This window comes from Fulmarus glacialis, unplaced genomic scaffold (assembly GCF_000690835.1).
Source record: "Fulmarus glacialis isolate BGI_N327 unplaced genomic scaffold, ASM69083v1 scaffold4637, whole genome shotgun sequence".
NCBI lineage: Eukaryota > Metazoa > Chordata > Aves > Procellariiformes > Procellariidae > Fulmarus > Fulmarus glacialis.
Window position 1 is genome coordinate 39568 of NW_009222459.1, and position 21637 is coordinate 61204.

Here is a 21637-nt window from a genome sequence, read left to right on the forward strand (position 1 = left end):
AAAGCGGCAGAAAGACCAAAAAAGAGAAAGGGCAAATGAGGTGGCATGATGGCCTGGTACAAAAGCTGGAGACAACCCGGCAAATAAGCATGTGCCTAGAAGAAGGAACAGAGAGCGTGCTAGCTTGAAAAAGAATAAAGAACTAGTAAAAAAATCCTACTCGGAGTTTGGAAATATTTTTGTTTGTTTTGCATAATGTTTAGTATAACAACCCAGCTAGACTTAAAAACATGTTTTAATTGCATTCAGAGTAATTTTCCAAAGAAAAACAAATTACTCCCTCTCTACGCCCATGATTATATTCTAAAAAGGCTGGAAACATACTTGGAGTCGATATGAATAGTAAGAGGAAAAAAAGCGGATGCAATTCAACCCTAAATCATCTTCAGATTCCCTCATTCCTTCTTTTACTATTTACACATGTGGCTTCATATCCATATCTTTCCAGTTTCTGATCAACACCAGGCAATGCAAGTGGTGAACATACTGGACTGGATTTGTTCTTTTAAGGACTGCTCAGAAGCTTTGTAGACAGCTGTATCAATCTCTCTTATAGCCTATATTATGCAAAATGGTTCAGGATCCCTAGAATAATACAGGTCACTGAAGAAACAGACGTGCCACTCTCTCCCCTTGCCTCTCTTTTTCTTTATCTCATTCTTTTTTTCCCCCTGTAATTTAATTTCAGGATGAATTAAAAGCAGCTGTAGCAAAATCTTGCAAATGATAGTGCCTATGAAAACGTGTTCATTGCCAGACTCCAAGAAGTATTCTTCCCATTCTCCAATTTCACCTTTGAAATAAAGAGTTTGCTTTTAGTGTATGTGACTACCCATCTTTTCCTGTAAGAAGACAGCCATATAAACAAAAACATGTCAATTCACAGAAAGACAGTTTGCAGAAAATAAAAAGACTGGTTATTTTATGAACAATAACATCAGTCCTCAAGTTATGTACAAGCTAATGGTAATGAAAGCTCGTGTTTCAGGACTCACTGATTTCCACAAGAATCAAAAAGAAATTTTCCACTATGCATGATAGCTAGCTTCGTTTGCAGGAGTGGAATGGGGGGATTTGTTCTCATTTTCTTTTAAAACAACAGACTGTCATCTAACAGATGAAAATGTAGGTCTCATTGAGCCTGGAAGTTCCATTCTCCTGATTTTCAGTGTCTTTGTGCATGAAATCTTGAAAAGCAAAGTCTGAGTGAACAAAAATACACACAATATTGTGTGCCTTTTCCAGTGCAGAATACTACGACAAGCCATGGGGTTAGTGACTTGTTTCCAGGACCGAATCTGTGTGTATGTATCCTTGGATTTTGGAGAAAAAGACAGTAGACTTCTTTAAAGAGAAAATATATGGGTTTTTTTTTACTATTCCGAAAGAGACAAACGGTATTTTAGCGGTACAGTTACACACTTCAGTAACAGAATGGACTTCAGCCCAGAGATGTATGTCTGGGGTTCCCAAACTGCTTTAGGTTTCCACTGGTGCTGCACAAAGTGGTACCTAACCCCAGAAACATGGGGCTGAGGACCACCATGGCTGTGGCAGAATCCTACCACAAGTTCTGATGCTGATCATGGTAGCAGTGCCCTTGCAATGACTGATGTTGTGAATACTGGTGCACAGTAACTCAGATTAATAGAGATAAGTGGAAGGGCATAACATCTGAATCAAGGACTCAACATACTTTAAAAATAGAAAGTACTTTCCCCTGAAATCAAATGTCTGCAAATTGAATACAGCCAGGCACTTTCCCTATGACATAAAGCCGTGTTTGGAGGGCCTGGTCAAAGTATGATGCAGTCAGAAGCTTGGGAATCATTTAATTTATTACTATTTTTGCAAGTTTACCAAAACCAAACAAATGAAAACTCATTTAATCCTTTTATTAAGGAAAAGAACAATGTAGCACAACCCATTCTGTACCCGCTCCAAAAAAAGGGGTTAAAATCATAAACACAGTCCTGGGTTTTCATAATTCAGTGGTAAAACTGTCACTGATTTCAGTACAGTAAAGCACTTTGAAAGTTTTGGTTTGGATTATTTAGTGTGAAATAATTAAGTGAGTTCTGCAGCTGCATGCCTCACTGCTATGTTAGAAAGTCTGGAGCCAGTATTGCCAAATACAAGGTGTGTAAAGGAATTGCCTGACAAAACTATGCAAGGTTTTATTTTGAAGGAAAACTGTTCAGGTGCACATTTCCAAAACAGAACCTAAGCTAAAAATAACATTCAAAAAATTATTCCTTATCTTGGAAAGTTACCAAAATAAGGGTTGCAACATGGCTAAAACCCCAGCCTCTCATCAGGGTGGTCAAGGAACAGCTAATGGCAGCAGAGCAGGATGCTAGTTTGTCTCACTGCTCTTAGCATACACAAGGGCAGGTTAGAAGGGGAAGGGGACTATCACAATGTGCATGCATTCACAAACCAAACCAAAACTGTTGGGTCTAATTTTAGTCTAATTAGCCTTTAACAGTATCCTTTTTTTTTTTTTTTTTCTTTTCGTGTCATATTCCACAGAGCTACAACGTATTTGACTGGCACAAATCAACCATTCCCTCCATGGTCGTGGTGTAGCCTGAGTGCCTCAGAGATGGAAATTGGATTGTTAATCAGGCAGCAGACCTATACACTGACTACTCTAGTTTTCAGTTAGTGAGGCAAATGTCTAGACTGTCTAGATGAGAGATTTCAGGAACCCAAAGGATACAATCAGAACAAATTTCAGAGGAAGAAGTGTAAGAAATCTTACTGCGTGGGAGACTACAACTCAGATAGAAGCAGTTTCTTTCATTATGAACTGTGGTCTATTGAAGAAATTATAAGCTAAATATGAGGGAATGTATTCATTTTTTTAACTTAAACTTTTAAACTTTTTTGGACAAAGCAGCTATTGAAAGGCTTCTGAATATGTCCCTATCAGGCATGAGAAAGCTCAGCCCAGTGCACGTTTGATTTCATTTTCCATCTTTACTGGTAAAACTGACATTTCTCCATGTAATTTGAGAGCTTTTACTATTCTTGGCGCCCAATAAAACTTTCTGTATGGAAGTCTTTAGTTCCATTTTCACCAGTGAAAACACACTTTCACTTTGGTGAGCACAGAAGTTGAAATTTTTTATTTTATTGTATCGAAAACTATATTCACCATATATAAAAAAACAGGCAAGAGCCTTTGGAAAGGCCAAAGCACTGGTGCAGGCTATCTAAAACTGCTTTTCTAAGACACGCAACAGAATTCCAATGCTGGGAGGGCACAGGTGAACAGAAACATATATCTCTTACTAACTTGTCTTCAGTCCTTAACAGCTTAATCCTCCAGCCTGACAGACTGCCCAATGTGAACCGGCTGGTTACCAAAGTAATACTGGAAACACGAGTGGTCTTGATTCTGCCAGGGGGGTTGTAAAGCACAACTCTGAAGTTTCACTGACACTCTGTTTGGAAAGGCTGTGACTGCAATCCCTTCCAAATAGTTTTAGCATCATGCTATGCCATAATCTCTCCAGCTTTTCAAGAAACTGACAAAGGTTTGCTTGTGGTCCTGTGGTATGAAGGCAATTTAGATAGCTACAGTATTCTCACTATCACATTACCAAATTATTTTATGTAATATGGACACGACTGTCATGTGTGATGATTTGTATTGTATCAAAGCTATACTTCACTTACCACATTGCTGCACGTCCTGTACCGGATGTTTCGCCCTTCACAGATCCTGTGTCCAAAAATTAAAAACAAACCCAAAAACATTAATAGCTGAATATAAAAAGCAAACACATAATGTTTACTGTGTCAGCATCTTTCCTACAAAGATCTCTATTTGCCTAATCCCCCCACCAACCCTCTTCCCCAAAGTAAAGGTCTCTGTGTCCCTATACGGGTATTGAGGTATGAATTCTACAAGTCCTCAGTGTCCTGCCTTAAAAATTAGTTTCCTGAAGGTGGCATCAGATTATAAATGAGGTTGGGGGTCAGAGTGCAGAACTTAGCTGGAAATCAACATCTCAACCACATTAATAATGCCCCGTGTCTCCCAATGATTTCACAAGGGCACAGCTCTGTGTCTACCCAGGCACACACCTTGGCATGGGCACAGTCTGAGTAGCCGGGCTTTGCCTGCTGGGGAGCAACCTGTGCACTGAGAGGAAGGAAACCTGCCTGCAGCGGCATGAAGTGACAAGCTAGCAGGGCAGGGCTTTTTCCCAATTTGGTATGAGGGGAGAAGGAGAGCATAAAACTTCCCCCCCGATCCACCAGCTCCTTGCTACTTCCAGATCCTTGCTGCAGAACAGCATCCCAAGAGCAGCTGGGCCCAGCAGAGGTCAAGGAGAGCACGTGCCCTGACGTGTGCTCTCCGTGGCTCTCCTTCTTTTCCCCCATAGCAGACCCATACCAGCCCTGATGCTGGCAGGGCTCCCAGAAGGTCAACACCCAGATATCTTTTTAGTACTCAGCAGCATGTATTCCGAGTATTTGACCTTAGGTGAAGATTCATGTGTTTTATGAGTTTAGACAGCATACTCTGTGGAGGTCCTCAGTACAAATCAGAATGTAGGGTTTAGTTTTTAAAGATTATCCTTCAACAGAATAGAATTCCTTACATGTTTAATTTCTTAGTTTCACAACTTCTTTTTTTTCCCCCTTTCTTTTTTCTTTTGGCTAGGATTTAACAAGCACACATTCCTTGAGGACTAAATGCCTGCCAAGACTGAAGTTTTAAATCCAAACCATTTTGAACTATCCAAGAGAAAGGACAGCATCTGCATGCATTTGTGTCGTTCTTTTTTCCTTAATTTTTTTCAAAAAAGAAAAACTTTTTCCATACTGAGTTAACTCTAAAATAAACTGAACAAATTTCCTTTAAATTATTGAAGTCATCCTTCCTCCCACCTTTCTCCACAAGACTTAATTGTGAAATTCCACCAGTAGTCATTTACACTTATGCAAATACAAAATCAAGGCAAAACAGTTTTACAAATGTATCACAGTGGTGTAAATGATCCCAAGAGAAGATAAACAAGTAAATAAACACTATCACTTTTTCAGAAGAAATGTAAACAGAAAGATAACATATTCTTTTGTGTAGCATTTGGCATATAAAAAATTCTATTAAAAGCATCATAGAAATATCACTAATTCAATGCTTTTGTAATGTTATATAATTAATTCAAGTAAATTTTGATCATTCCAAGCATGCACAGAAATGAAAAGTGTGCACAGAGTATCTAGCACTAGAAAAAACAGTTTTAGCAGTACAATAGTAAAAATTATATTCACAATAGGTTATGAAGTAAAAAAACCAAAAAACCCCCAAGCAACACCCCCCACTATCCCAGTTATTCCTGAGCAATATAGACAAGCTGGTAGAGATACTGTGGTGCAGGCCAAACCTGTTTACACTCCACTACATTCAATAGAGGTACTCTTCATTTACACCAATAGGTAGCAAAAAAAAAAAGTGTATTATGCGGCACGCAGGCAGTCCTTACTGCAGGCCTTGTACACCACACTGAATAGTTTGTTCAGTAAGCTTGATACGTGCCCCATCTGTCTCTCAGAAATGCCACACAACCCATCAGACATCTCTTTGCTTCACACAGACCTGCTGTTATGACAATTTAAATTACCGTAATTTATTAACCTCAGAACCATTGAACTGCCAGAGAAATTTAAATTTCCTTTCTATCAGCTGCCTCACAGTTTCTTCTTCTTCTTTTCACAGTTTCTTCATATTTTCTGTTTTGAAATGAAAAACCACTTATTTTTCACTTATTCTTTGCATTAGGGAAAAGAATAGGTACTTTCATTAGACATATGCCACAGAACCATTCAGATTTCTCTTCCAACTTCCCTCCTTTGGCTAATGGCCAGGGTTGTTCAGAAAAAATGTGCAATTCTGGATGCAACTAGTGCTGTGATGATTCATGAACACTAGGAACCACTCTTGCAAAACTCACCTTGTCCCCCCTGCAAGACCAAACTTTGGGGTTTTATTGTATAAGCTCATTAGTTTCCCGGTTATCACCCATCAACCAAAACCAGGCAAGCTGCTTTCAGCCTGAGCTGATATATTTTCACAATAGATTTGCAGAGTAGTTTGTGTTTCAGATCTACGCTGCTTCAGGACAGTATTCCAGGTTCTCTTAAACTCAAGTATCTACTTTTGGATTCGAAATCATAGGATTTGTAGAAAAAAAAAAGATGGTTAAAAAGACTCTGAAAAAAAATATTAAATAGCATCTTTTGGGGGGCATAAATTTTGATTTTTAAAAGTAAGTTCTGTTTCTGACCCTGCTTATGCTTGAAATAGGGAAGCTGAAACCATATAGTGAACTTAATCCTGCTAGAGTAAAATACACAGCATCTTGCATGACACCAGGCCGGACTAGGTTTTCTCCTCCAGGCAAGGTTTGAATTAATGGTACAGGTCCCTATCTCAGCAGGTATGGTTTGCAGCACGCCACAGGACAGAGCATTTAACATGCAAGGAAGGACAACAGCAGATTAGTGAGACCACGTTATGAGATACAGTCACCATACATCCTCTGACCTCTGCAGGGTATAAATGAAAACTCACATCAACACAGGAGTACGCACAGCCACTTGGAAAAGTCAGAAGTCACCCAAAGTGGCAAGTTCATCCGGGAGAGCACACAAAGAGTGGGAGCAGTGAGAGGTACTTCTACAGTCTTCTCTGTTATCTATGCACTGCAGGGGATTTTGCAGAGGAAGAAGGTAGCTGAGGGTTTGGCTTGACAGGCAATTATTATCATGTGAATGTGAAAGAAAAGCAAGCTATTGGGAATCATGTTTCATTCTTCAAACCTAGTCACTTGTTTCCAGTAAAGTTTCTGAAAAAGATTAACAACTTTTAATATATTAAAATATTCACTTCTCTTATGTAAACAACTGGAAACCCTGGTATTTATTTCTCCAGGCTCCAGTTTGTAGAGGGACTTAGTTCAAGTCCCCCCCCCAAAGGTCTAAAGTAATTGTGTATTTTGCTCAGCTAGAGTTAGAAGCCTTGCAATAATCCATGCCAGAAAGAATAGCAACGCCATGCCAAAATTGCCTTTATCTGTAATTACCAAAGACGATGAAAGAGATTTGCAGAGGAGGACCTCATCAACTCCTGCCACTCTCAGCAGTCATCAAAGTTTGAAATGCTTTTCTTAAGAAACAAGTCTCCACATAAACAAGCAACTATGAGGCAGAGGTAGGTTATTTCTGTGGATGTGAATTTTGATGCAACTGTTCACTACAGGGGTTTGAAAGATGATGTAATGTTGGACAATCTTCACTCTCCTTTATTTTCACAGCCCTTGATAACCACTCTTCTGGGACAGATTCTTGTTTCTGCACTGTACGTGTGAGAAAAGTATGCTGTGGGTCTTTCTCCTCTCATGAGATTTTAGGCAGGCTGCGTCAGCCCTCCCCTCCCCCTGGTGCCAGCAGGCATGAGGCTGTGCTACACACACAGAAACACCATCTTGCTTCTCTCTTTCCTCACCCTGTTGCTCTTACCTCTTTCCTAAACGTTGCACGGTGTTTTGACCCGCTCTCATCCTCAATACAATTTCTGTGTTTGTGCTTCTCTGGGGAAAAGAGAGTCTCTTTCATTCTTTCAGCACATCCTTTTACCCATAAAATTGAGGGAAGGCCATGGACACCAAATTATTACGAAAAAGGAAGACTCATCGGGACTGCATTGACTTTATGAGTTCATTTTTTCAAACTGCCTGGTCGGGTCTGCCTAACTTCATGTCCATATCACTCAATTGACAATAAATTGAAAAGATGTGTCAAAATTTTTCCATATCCTTTTGTTAATAAGCACCTTGCCTGACACAATGGGTTGTGCAGATGCACTGGTATGTTTTGCCATGCAGTTTGGTGTTGCAGTTGTAAAAATCTTTCATTTTTATGTCCCACAGACTTCTGCACCTTGCTGAAATAGTGAAATACCAGAAATGTTACAGAAATAGTCAACTTTGAGACAAGAAAAGTAGGCATGGATAGACAAGCCAACTTTCCCTGGCAAATTTAGTTACAGATCTTATGAATATTCTTTCTGCAGGAGTAAAAAAAAAAAGCAATCAGGAAGCAAAATCCCAACTTGAGTCACTACACGCAGGAAGCTGGCTAGGCAAATAAAAACATGGGTGCTGATCTCTGGCCACCAAAGGCCTACTTTTTGCATAAATAATGTTTTCCACAATCTTGTTATTAAGGAACCAATTATTCTGATGTAAATAATGTACCATACTTAGCATAGATGGGCCCATGTGAACATCATGAAGTTCAACAAAGCCAAGTGCAAGGCCCTGCACCTGGGTTGGGGCAACCCCCGGTATCAATACAGGCTGGGGGATGAATCGACTGAGAGCAGCCCTGCAGAGGAGGACTTGGGGATACTGGTGGCTGAAAAATTAGATATGAGCCGGCAACATGCACTTGCAGCCTGGAAAGCCGATTGTATCCTGGGCTGCATAAAAAGAAGCATGGCCAGCAGGGCGAGGGAGGTGATTCTTCCCCTCTTCTCCACTCTGGCGAGACTCCATCTAGCTCTGGGGTCCCCAGTACAAGACAGAGATGATCTGTTAGAGCAGGTCCAGAGGAGGGCCACAAAAATGATCAGAGGGCTGGAACACCTCTCCTATAAAGAAAGGCTGAGAGAGTTGGGGTTGAAGATGGGTTCATGAGGGGAAAGTCCTCCCTCGAGGGTAGAGAGGCCTTACAGAGATATCTGGACAGAATAGAGAGCAGGGTATCATCAACCATACAACATTTAACAAGAGCAAGTGCAAGATTCTCCACCTGGGAATGGGTAATCCTGGTTATACATACAAATTGGGAGATAAGAATCTGGTGAGCAGCCCCATGGAAAGAGATCTGGGGGGTTGGGTTGATGGCAAGTTGAATACGAGTCAACAGTGTGCCCTGGCAGCCCAAAGGGCCAATCGTGTCCTGGGGTGCATCAAGCACAGCATAGCTAGCCAGTTGAGGGAGGTGATTGTCCCACTCTACACTACACTGGTGCAGCCCCACCTTGAGTACTGTGTGCCATTGTGGGTGCCTCAAGAAGGACATCAAACTATTAGAGTGTGTACAGAGGAGGGCGACCAAGATGGTGAAAGGTCTTGAGGGCAAGACTTATGAGGAGTGGTTTGGTCACCTTGGAGAAGAGAAAGCTGAGAGGTGTCCTCGTCGCAGTCTACAACTTCCTCAAGAGGGGCAGCAGAAGGAGATCTCCTCTCTCTGGTGACCAGCGATAGGACACAAGGAAATGGAATGAAGCTGCCCCAGGGGAAGTTCAGATTGGACATTAGGAAAAGGTTCTTCACTGAGAGGGTGGTCAATCACTGGAACAGGCTCCCCAGGGAAGTGGTCATGGCACTAAGCCTGTCAGAGTTCAAGGAGTGTCTGGACGATGCTCTAGTCATATGGTTTACTTTTAGGTAGTCCTGCAAGGAGCAGGGAGTTGGACTCGATGATCCTTATGGATCCTTTCCAACTGGAGGTATTCTGTGATTCTATGATTCTATGTTCGGTCTGGAGAAAAAAGGCTCCAGGGGATCTTACTGCAGCCTTTTAATATTTAAGGGGGGCTTATATGAAAGATGGAGAAAGACTTTTTACCAAGGCCTGTACTGACAGGACAAGGGACAATTATTTTAAACTGACAGAGGATAGATATAGGTCGGACAAAAGGAAGAATTTTTTTATGATGCAGGTGGTGAGACACTGGAACAGGTTGCCCAGAGAAGTTGTGGATGCCCCATCCCTGGAAGTGTCCAAGGCCAGGTTTGACGGGGCTTTGAGCAACCTGGTCAAGTGGAAGGTGTCCCTTGACTAGATGATCTTTAAAGGTCCCTTCCAACCCAAAGAATTCTATGATTCTATGATTAAATAAACATTGACCCTCATGTATGTGAAGGGGATGAGTATGGAACTAACAAAAAAGCCATCATACTGGGCTTTACTCTGTGAAACTCTGCTGTTTATCTAGAATAAATTCACTGGAATCAGAAGAATGGAATATGGCTGTACACATATGGAATATGACAATACTTTATATATGTTAGAAAAAAGAAAAAAGGGGAAAATGCCTTTATTTAATACTTAGCCTGAACCAAAACCTGACTGACTGTTTACGAATTTGAAGGACAAGTTAAGTAGTGTTTCTCAAAGACGAAGTTACTTTCATGGTGATATTAGTACAAAACAACTACTTGTTTACGGCTACCTGATGTTTGTTGAAGTTGTGTTGAATTCTGTTCCCTACAGAATGCTATCCAATCTCTTCTAAAGTTTTGTTTATCCTGTAGGTTATAATGTAAGAAATAACCAAACTAACCTAAAGGTGACTAGCCCTGCTACTGATATACCAAGCTGGCTACTTCTAGCAGTCTAGCCAAAATAGCATAGAGCCCAGAGAAAGCTAATATATCTATTGGTCTCACAGAGATAAGCTTCTCCTTCTAAAGGTATGGTTAGGCTCGTGGCACAATTTCATTTTAAATTCTGGAAGTTTGCCGAGGGGAACTGTTCAGATTTGAGAATTTTGTTGGGAACGTTATACAAATAATCATCAGCTGCAGCTCCAGCAGTGCTCCAACTCACTCTAAGCTCTTAATCTGGGTGGCTTCTGCTACCCTTGGAGTTTAAGGTTGGCATTATATTTACTCAGAAGAAAGGCAGACCTTGGACTCTTGCAGTACAAATTGCTGAACAGAATAGAGTTTATTCCAATTTTTACTTTCAAATTCTCCTTTGGATTATTCAGAGCCACTGAATGTTATTTTCTAAGTAACAACTGGCATTAAATGACACTGCCTAAACTCTCAGTAAAATGTGACTGGCTACTCCAATTAAAATAACAAAAATCAAATCTGAGAAAAATAAAGGAAAAGATGGAGAAAAATTTGTCAGAGTGCTTTCAGACTACTGTTTATTTTCTTGCATTTAGTCTCTCACATTTATTTGTCACTGCATTTTTTATTTTCTTAAGAATCTTTAAAAAGTATCTTTAGCTTTGGATTTGCACATACAACACAGATTGCAGATATACAGAAAGCAATTACAGTTGCAAATGTTTTTCAGTTGCTCACTAGCCAAGAAAGCAAGAAAAAAGCAAAAATTAAAGAAGTGCCTTTCAGCAAAACAATGGCAAAAGGTCTCTTCACAGTCCAAGTGGAAGGAAAATACAATACTAAATCTCACCTGGTCTCCTGTATCACAAAGGTAGCCTCTAGAACATATTGCAGGCCCAAAAGTACTAACACCCCAAATCTGAACATGCCTGAGCTCAGATCTGGATCCAAGTTTTGCAGCTGGTCTTTACAAAACAAATGTGCTGAACAGGAACCCAAGTTCCCCATGCTTTGAGGAAGTTTGAACCTGGGTCTGAACCATGTGTGTTAGCCCAGCTCCACTGAAATGCTCATGTTTTCTCATGTACAGTCTATTGCTTGAGGCTATCTACAACCTTACTTTACTAGAAAGTGATGATGAATTTGGAAGATGATAGGAAACAAAATCACAATTATCTTCCTGCCAAGCCTAGAAACAGTAAAACACTATTGATATTACTGCAGTACTTGTCAATATGTAAAGTACAATTCCAGAACACACAGAATATTTTTAGGACCAGGGTGGGTGAACTTAGCATAAGAGAATTTATAATTTCTATTTCAATTTGAAAATATATTCCAATACAAGGAAATTAAATAAATGCACATGAACTTCAGATATCTAAAGAACATTCAGCCATTTATTACTCTGTTTGACTTTGCTTGAATCAACATGCACACTTATTAACACCTGGATTGAAGATGTGTGAATACTACAAAGCACTATGCTGGATGACAAACTCCAGCTGTGCTGTGGAATAGACAGACCACAACAAACAATAACCAGATTCTGAGGAAGAGGGCGAAGGCCATACTACAGTGTCTCTCCACCTGCTCTGCCTAGGTATTTACAGTGTTCCTGTAGCTAAAGTATCCAATAGCTAATGAAACTCCATTCTCTGCAGAAGCATAACTGTTGATAGTTTGGCCCTCAAGAAAAACAGGAGTGGTCTGTGGTTCTTCTTTTACAGGTTTTGACCAGCAGTGCTGCCTGACAGTTCACGATGGAGAGGAGAAGATGAGGAGTTTCTCTTTCCTGAGCTTTGTATCAAAAAAAAAAAAGAAAAAAAAAAAAAAAAGAGATACTGAAACTGAAGGGCAAAACACTCTGGGATGATAAAAATAAATACTTCTTCACCCAATGCATAATTAGGCTGGGAGGTTCACTTTCAAGTGAGTTGAGGCAAACAACTGTAACATTTAAAGGGGGTCCGTCGTTTTGTGCAAATAACAAGAATATCTGAAGTTATAAAGAGTTAATGCCAACAAAAAGCATGAAAAGTGTCATGCTTTGAGGTTTAGCCCAGTCTTTAACTACTAACTATCAAAATGTTATTTTCCTGGGGCTTATTCTGCCACCGGAGTGACCCAGTGCTGCTCGCTATCAGCGCTGCGTACCAGGATGCGTGGTTGACTTGGGCTGACAACTCCTGTCTGCTTGTGTGACTGGCATATTTATTTGTATCACTATCATACTAAATGTCCTTATCATAATCAGGACCAGTTGTTCTAATGAAATGTACTATTAAAACAGCCCCTACCCTGAAATGTTTGCCATCTAAAACACTAGAAAATAGAATTTCTCACTAACACTTTCCATTCTTTCATCACAGCTGCGAAGGCCTAACACAAAACATGTTCCCAAAACAAACAACACAAGCACTAACATAACTTTGGCAAACAAAAGCTGGAAAGAAAACTGGTTTCCTTTATTTAGCTGCATATACTAACGGTGTTTAGGAATGGGCAATTAGTCGTTGTATTTCTTCAAAGCAGATGCACTGGGCTCTCTCTTTTCATGTAATGCTCTGAAAGTCACCTCATACAGAACTAAGTGTTCATAAGGCATTATGAACGTTCCTCCCAGGATGAGAAATATTTAGGATTAATTTGTTCCAAAACATCTAAATGCGTTGCCAGTTTTCATTTGCCAGAAGTATCTAGCATCTTCCTTCATGCTGCCATGAAATTATACACAGCAAATACATGAGATAAACTGCACCAACCAAGAAATTGTCCCAGAGAGGTGGACATTTTCTTCTAGCCTTGCCAGGTTTAAATACTCATGTGCACAGGCTTATTTCCAAACCTTCGAAGTCTGGATAAGTTTCTTTCCCCTGCTCCCTCTCTGCCTTTTTCTTAGCAACTTAAAATGCTTGCCTAGCACAAAAATTAATCATTTAAACCCTTTATTTCATTAGCAGTTGTACACAGACCAGGAAAAAGGAAAACTACCACACATTTGATACTGTGCTAATTCCAGGTCAAATTTTATTATTTATGATTTATTGCTACTGGCTAGCAAAAGTTGTGCACCTAATTAAACCCCTGCATCCTATCCTGGAAACAGGGAGCTTCCACATCTGAATGGGCCAAAGTTTGCAGTTGGTTTCTTAAGGCGGGAAGCATCGCTTATGTACTGACGGGACAGTAGTAAGGTATTTTATGAAAAACAGGTACTGTGTGATTTATGAGTTTATTTCCTATTCCACTGTGGTAGCTTCAGGGACATCCCAAATAGTACAAGAATCAAAGAGAAGCAGATGGGGAGAGCCTGCCCAGAAGGAGTGGTTTATACTCACATACTACAGAACACTATGACTACTACCCCTACTATCATGGAGCTCCAAGATTTTTCCTCTCTACAAACTAATGAGGCAGTTCTCAGTGAGGGAGCAGAGGTGTAGTCAGCAAGCCCTTGTATTACTCAAATTCCTCAGATCTCCTGATATGCCTGGATTTATGTTTACATTAAAGGAAGATATAGAAGATCACTTATTTTCCTATGTCTGAAAAGGATACACTGTGATTCAAAATAAGTTCCTGTCTCTGCAATTCCTGATTTCAAGGTGTTTGCAGAACCACTATTTGCTATGGAACTAACAGATGAGAATTGGGCCCCACGTTTAAGACTCAAAGTATTCTAATTTTTTTTCCATGGGAATGGAATAGAAAAGTACTGTCTTTCCACTGGTTTCAGTAGATGCCTTTGTCTATCTTTTCTCCTTCCAGCAGACTTTTGCACACTGTCAACTCAAGAATTGCTGGAACTGTCCACAGATAAAGCTAAAATACATAATATTCTATTCTGATCCTATGGTTCAATGCCTTGTGTTATTTTTTGTCGTCACTAAACAGCATCATGTATTAAAATGTCAGATGTAGGAAACAATTTGGAGTGTATTGTCACAGATTGTTTTATTAACATCAGTTTTATAAGCACATGAAAGAAAATACAAAAGAAACATTTGCAGGATGAAAATTGTATTACGTTTTTTATACTCTAATATATAAGGTATCAGAGGTGGCAGTAAGGCACAAAGTTTGGGTCTGGAGTTTTCCTTCATATCCTTTGTCAGAAATCTGTTAATATTTATCACATATACCATGTTTACTGAAGGTAAATATTTTCCTAAAGTTAAATATTTTCCTAAAGTAGATACAAATAATACTTGCTAGAAATATTTTGCAGGTAAAACTTACATATACTATAGAGTGGAAATTATGTCAAATGACTTGTCCACGTTCCATTCCAAGCTAGTAACTGGGGAGGAATAAAATCTTAGATGCCTGACTTCATTTTTGCACTCGGCCATTCTACTTCTGCCTGTTTGGGAGGGTTTGCTGGAGTGGAAGACTTCCTATCTGAAATTTAATTCATCAGATAACCCTCAGTAGAATTATCATTCTTTCTTATATAGCTCAGGATGCCATGTTGGGTCAACACGATGCTTTTATAGTCTCAGTGTGGCTGAAACTGTGGGGTGCTAAACCTAGTGAATTAGCTGTAGTCTGGTACAAGTGTGTGAAAAGTCTCACTGCTTAAATGGTGAAAGTGTAGGGAGGTTTCACTTTTCAGTAGCTGGCAGCCTTGCAAGCTGTCCAGGCAACTTTTGTATCTCCATAGGTTCTCACTATATTTTAAAAGGGTGTTGCCTTATCAAACATGTTGACTGCTTGCCTGAATTAAAAAACATACCACCATAATTTTTTGACACTTAGTTGGAAATTTCAGCATAGTTCAAGACCTCTACTGATTACTTCTTATGGTCTGACACATATGAGTAGGTTGAATCCTCCCATCAGTAAAGTAAAAAGCGTTCACCCACTTACTTGCTGCTCAGGCAGCGTCTCAGTGAATACGAAGCCCCTCCTCCACAAGTGCGTGAACATTCGCTCCATGAGCCCCAGGCATCCCACAGTGAGTCTCGGTCTTCTTCCGAGCGAGCCGTTCTGGAGCTCTAGGGAAAGTGAGAAGGAAAAAAATCAGGAAAAATAATTTAAAGGACAAAAAATATTGTTGCTAGCTTAACCTTTCTTTTTACTGCATATCGTCTTGGTCATTGAAAGCACTGCAAAGATCTGTTATTCTCCGACATTCCTACTGGTTGGCAGCCAGTTCTTGTAGTGGGGGTTGCTGTATGAACTTGCTTTCATCCTTTGAGTATAATACTCCATCTCAATTTGATGATTATTATAAAAGAGCACTTTGGACAACAGTGAGGCAAGGGATTTCTCCTGATTAAAAGGCAGAGCTAGAGTATTGTAGACCTTAGAAATTGTGCTTTGAAGTTTTGTTGCTGTGTTAGAAACTATGAAAGGGCATATTAAAAAGTGCCTTCCAACATGCTCTTGAGAAAAAAAAGAATCACAACATAGTGAATTAACGTGATATAAAGACATTCAACATAACAACTTCCATGCGCTCACCATAAGGAACTGGAACTATCGTTAACTTCTTCTCTGTGCAAAGATCTCCTATAAAATTTTTCTGGACAAAGATTCCCTAACTGTTTTGTCCCTACTATTTGCTAACTTAAAAAAGAAAGTGCACACAACCTGAAGAGCTGGAGTTCTCCAATGCCAGGCACAGACCCAGGCAGTGCTATTGTTAATGCCAGTGGTTGGGTGCAAACAACTTTACAGAGAAGCAGCACTGATGGACTCAAAAATGCTCAGCCCTTCTAGGATTAACTCATAAACATACAGCAGTACCTGCCTCAAATAATGCAGTCATGCACGTATCCAGCATTTCATTTTTATTCATGCAAATGCACCTCAGAAACATAGATCTGTAGGGACACAAATAATCTAATCATTTAGATAGATATTGTCCCTTATGAATGATGTGGTTTTGCTGGAAGAACAACCTACAGAAGCATGCACGAGTGCATGGAAATTGCCTGTGTCTGATGGAGACCAGGCAGTGTTCTCCTTCAAATCTTGGTTTGTGTTGTGGACCAAACCTGGTGAATAGCATTTCTAACTGTATTTGGAATAAATGAGAAGGGAAGACAACTATGAGGGAGACTGTGAGGGTACACCTCCAATGGAGAAACATCAGCAAGCATCATTGCTAACCCATGTTAGAGGAATCAACTTTAGCTTTCAGCACTGAGCAATTATTTGAGACACAAAGATAGCTCAACACTGAAATAATTTTATCTTCAGTGAAGCTGTGTAAAAGTTTTGTCATAAAATCTGAAACCTGGTGAAATATACCAGTCTTGAATATAGTTATTCACAGGCAAAAAAGAAAGTGTTGGTGATTGTTTAGGGCTGTGAACAGTTTCAGTATACATCTGTTTAAGGGAGATACTGAATTTGTCACACATAACCGAGATCCTAAACTGAACAGTCTGTGTCTGTAGAGCAAAGGACTAAGTCTGGCGTGTTAGGATATGAAATGTGTGTTAATTGGGATTTATCAAGGTAAGAGGTTAACTATTCAGTATGCTTTAAGGAGCCAGGAATGCATTATATATGCTAACCATTAATAATGATAGACTTTTCCAATGTGGAAACCATTTAGTCCTATAAAATTCTGCAAGGGATTGCAGTTCACCCACTAGCATTGTCTATGACGCTACATAAACAGCCAGGCATGAGATTAGCTGAAGTGAAAGCCCATGTCTTTTATTAGCTGTCTCTATACTCAGCTCAGTAATAAGGCCAAAGTCTAGCACTGAACTCTGTTCTCCTGAAACAGAAAGCCCATAATCTCAGTGTTGTACACATTTGCACCCTCTGACAGTCATTAGCTCCATGCATACGAAGGATGAAAACATTGCCAGTGCTGTTCCCATGGTCCCATGGGACTCTTCCTGCCCTGAAGTGAGTCATTAGCTTATGGAGTCATTAGCTTACTCAGGTTGACAGAGTAATTGTATTGTTATATTCCTTCCAAAAGCCTGATACTACTCTGAGATACACTGGCACAATAAATTAGTGGTAACTAAAAGAAAGTTGATAATGTTAAACCTGCTTAAGTGAGCTCAGACTGTATGCCAAATTGGCAAACTTCTATGGAGATATTGTTTAAAGGAAAAAATATTAAGATTTGCAGGACACCTGTCCAGCCATTTTCTCTTCTTTGCCTCTCTTCCCATTATTGCTTTTATCAAGGTACAGTCCAAACCTGCTGTTGAAGAATGAGTACATTTGTTTGGGCAGAATGGGTTAAAAAAGAAAGGATTTTCACCTCTGCAAACACACCAAATATGGTTATTTCTTTTGAAAGGAAGAGCTCAGTGAGTGGCAAGGGTCAGGTGCAGGACCAGCGCACAGCAACACACCAGACGTGGCTCCCTGGTATTTACAATGATTGCCTGTTGCATTCCTCATGCTGCTGCTCATGGATCCTTCAAGGGCACGAGTGCTCCTTTTTTTAAACCAGACTATTTTAAAAGGCAAATCCACAAATGCCACTTAAATAGAGTTGAGTCTATTTGGCCTTCTGACACAAAGAAGGACAACCCTTTTGAAAGACCTTTAGGATCTGGTTCAAAGCATGCTGAGGTCAAATGATAACTCCATCAAATTAAAGTGGTTCAGGAGCAGAACATTAAAAGAAAGGCTGAAAAGGGGACCCAACACAATTTGTAAAGATTTTTTTTTTTTAATTAATCAAATAAAATTTGTGAATGAGAAGGAAGCTAAACCAAGCAGGCAGAAGGCAAGCTTCCTTCAAACAGCTCTGCTAAAGCACCTCCACTCTGATCCTGCTGCCCTATCTTACTACTTTTGCCAAGTGGAGGTTGCCAGCTGTGCCAAATAAAATGATTATTCTATGGTGTGACCAACCTCCATTTTCAATTTGCTTCATGGTGCACAGTTTGTAATGGCATTTTAAAGACACGTAGCACTTCCTTCTGCAAAATAGTTTTTGGAAGATAGTTCAGATGGGGAACTGAATCAGTTTTTTGTTGCAGTAACACTTAGTATGATGTAGTTTTGTTTTGGATCTACTGATGGGAAAAAAAAGGTAAATTAACTTAGTCTGTGAGAGGTGATACTGGATTTGCCTAATAAGTGTATAACAATTATTTGACACTCTCCGTTTATCTTATCCTTATTAAAATGCAAAAGGATTTAATTTCAACGCAATAATTACAAGAGTAAATGTAAAAATTAAAGTAACATAAGTGATCAAATTCTGACTATGCCAGATGTGATCCATCCTCTAGATACAATCTCATTAATATTTATACATGAGATAAGAGGAGCGACATGCCAATTTACTGGTTATTTCAGCTGACTGCTTTCTGAAGAGTATTTTTTATAAAATGAAAATACGTGTTTGCACTTTCAGTCTGCTAAAAAGAAAATGTGTGTCTGTGCTTTTAGTTTACAAGGAAACAAATCTCTTCAAACTGCGAATAGGTGCTTGTGCTGATCATTCATCACTGGTTGAAAGCTCAAAGACATAATTAAAATGGGTTGCAAGGTAAAGTCATGTGAACCAAGTACTCTTACCTCATCAGAAATTATAAGTGTCAGCACGGCTAGACATTCTAAGGGTCCAAATTTTTCTGAAATAAATTGTATTCCCACCCAGAGGAGAGCCATGTGCCTGTTATTTGCATTCCAAGATTTGTTATAAGACCTATATATTCCCAGAAAGCATGTGATCTCAGGCTGGAACAGGCTCCAAGTTTTCTTTTAACAAGTGGAATAAACATAATTCATTTCAACCCCATCCATATTTAATGTTAAAGAAAGTAGAGTGGTTTTCCCTCCTGTGAACTACACAGTTAAGATTGAGCTTGAAATTCTAGCAATGCCTGAAAAGCCATTTTAAATCTAAAGAAGATTGTCTGTTGAAGGTCTATTGCAGCTTCAAAGGATGTATACCATTACTAGCTAAGAACTCATTGTTTAGCACAGATTTTTCAAAAGTAGCTTATATCACTAATTAATAATTTCTACCCACTTTCAACAAAGTGAACTGAAGAACGTACACTAAGACACTCCTGATAACAGTCAAGAACATTGCAGTGTCTGCAATACAAGAACTCCTACAATACTCCTTTAAAGCCCTAAAGTTCCTGCCATAAAGAGTAAACAGAAAAAAAAAAAAAAAGGGGGGGGAAAAAAAAAACCAAGAAAAAAAGCACGGGGGGTACATGCCTTTAAAGCTGCAAGGAGTAAAGCTGACACCACTTAAAGCTTCCTTTAAGTAACACTTCCCTCATAGAAAAAGTCTTTTATGTCTGCCAGAAGTACCCCAGGTTGATGCTTCTCAAAATGCCAGTGTATACCAAAGAAGCAAAATGCAGACAGTCATCAAGGCTCACTATGCCCTGATGCTGGTATCAGAAGAGCTTCCTTCCCCCTTCTGTCCATTCTAGGTGGATCTCAGTCTGAGCTTCCCAGGAGACACTCACTGCTTTGTCCACACAAAACTCATGATGTCCTGACATCTACAGCATCAATGGCAGAAATGTCACCTGTAAGCAATTTGCTTATCAATGACCTACGTAAAACAAGTAAGTCTCTAGCACTAATCAAAATCAGCTCTTTCTTTATCCCTCATTACCCTAATATATATTTAACTTGAGGGTAATCGTGCAGCTACCACCCAACACAACAGCTCCAGAGGAAATGGGCATGAGGACTCCCAAAGAGTTCTTTAATGAGAAAGAGAAAGAACACCTTGTGCTTTTGAAGAAGAAGGCAAGAAGGATCACGTGTACAAAATGCAATCACTGTCAGTGGATAGGTCAATCAGGTGTAGATGCTTACAAATGAAAAAAAAAGTCTTTAAATTATGAGCTGAACAAAGGACTTCTAATAAACAAAAATAATCTGACATAATCAAGTAAGACTAAAAGAGATGGGTATCCAATTTTATGCTTAAAAAAAAATCCAGCTTCAGTGTTTAACAGTAATTTCTGAATCTATTAAAGACTTGTCAGGCATTCATGTTATATTCAGACTATGAGATGAATAGCAGGTCTTTCCTACCCTCTCCACTAACACACAGTATACAGAAATAATTTAAACTATCTGGAATAGTATGTAAAAAACACAAGTGTAACACATCCTTAAATCACAACAGCTGCCTGACCATCCAGGAGCTGCATCCCTGATGAGAGAACCATGTTTCTTCTAAGGGCATGTGTGTACACGTGTGTGGGTGCACAGAGGGAGAAACATGAAAAGTAGCAAGACCTCTGTTCATATCCTGAGACCTATAAAAAGAGTTCAGCCTTAAGAAAATAAATCTTAGTCGCATACTGGAATTGAATTTAAAATTTTGTTTGGAACTGTGCTATCCCTACAGAATCCAACTATTTGTCAGTGTCACACAGAAAGGAGTGCATATAAATGCAGATCATGTTGTTTAATTGCTCCTCAGTTTCCAAGAGTTCCAGTCTTCCTCCTCGTTTAGTAGAATGTTGCTGAAGTCATATTTTTCAAATACCCAGTGTGTTCCCTAGTTTACAGAGCAATATAGATAGTGAAAAATGCAGTTAACCTCTTGTTGGACTAAGGCACTGATACAGACTTTAAGCCACAGTTATTTCCCAGATGATATGCACCGCTGGGTTTGGTTAAGAAATTTAAATCATCTGGTTCTTATCATATCCCCACTGTTTAGGGGTATGATGAACTGTCAGTGACAACATGCAAGGCTCCTCTGAGGCCATTGTCTAAACTTGTCTTTTGCTACTGTGAGAATGATATTAGGGGAAGAAAACCAGTATTTTTCCTTATTATATGGTCTTTCTGCCCTCCCTTTTCAGATACGTCCAAGCACATCCCTATATGATTTTTTGCCAAGCCATACATTCTCCCTCTTTGAGTAATCCTTGATCATCCTTTGATGTTAGTTTGTCACTGAGGTCAAATTTATACTTCACACAGTACTGAAATGCTGTCTGTAGTGAACCAGGAAGAAACTGCTCTCAGCACTTATGAAGGTGTGTAACAGCAGGAGACAAGGCCAATGACCTCATCTCTTTTTAAGAAACATATATTTCAAAACTTCAACCAATGTAAATATATGGTTTATAAGATTTCATTTGCACAATGTTGTGTATCTTTGTTGCATTCCATCCAAGGTAACAGCTGGATTACAGCTCAGATGGGAAACTGCTTGGAAATCTCTGGCTTTTGAAGGAAGGCAAGGTAGAACAAAATCACAGCCAGTTGAATTAATATTGGTAATTACTGTCAAACAAAATGTTAACATGCAAGGCATTCCT

General features: G+C 39.5%; 1 protein-coding gene across 1 annotated transcript in view; it reads right to left on the bottom strand.

Moving 5' to 3' along the window:
- The window catches only part of LOC104079410 (ADAMTS-like protein 1), a gene marked incomplete at its 3' end in the record, with an annotated part of 92918 nt that overhangs the window by 33990 nt on the left and 37291 nt on the right, over window positions 1–21637 (bottom strand). The window contains exons 3-4 of the mRNA XM_009581445.1: window positions 15261–15388; window positions 3685–3730 (exon numbers count right to left, since the gene is read on the bottom strand). Of these exons, the coding sequence (XP_009579740.1) occupies window positions 3685–3730; window positions 15261–15388 (174 nt within the window). The remainder of the gene's footprint in view (window positions 1–3684; window positions 3731–15260; window positions 15389–21637) is intronic.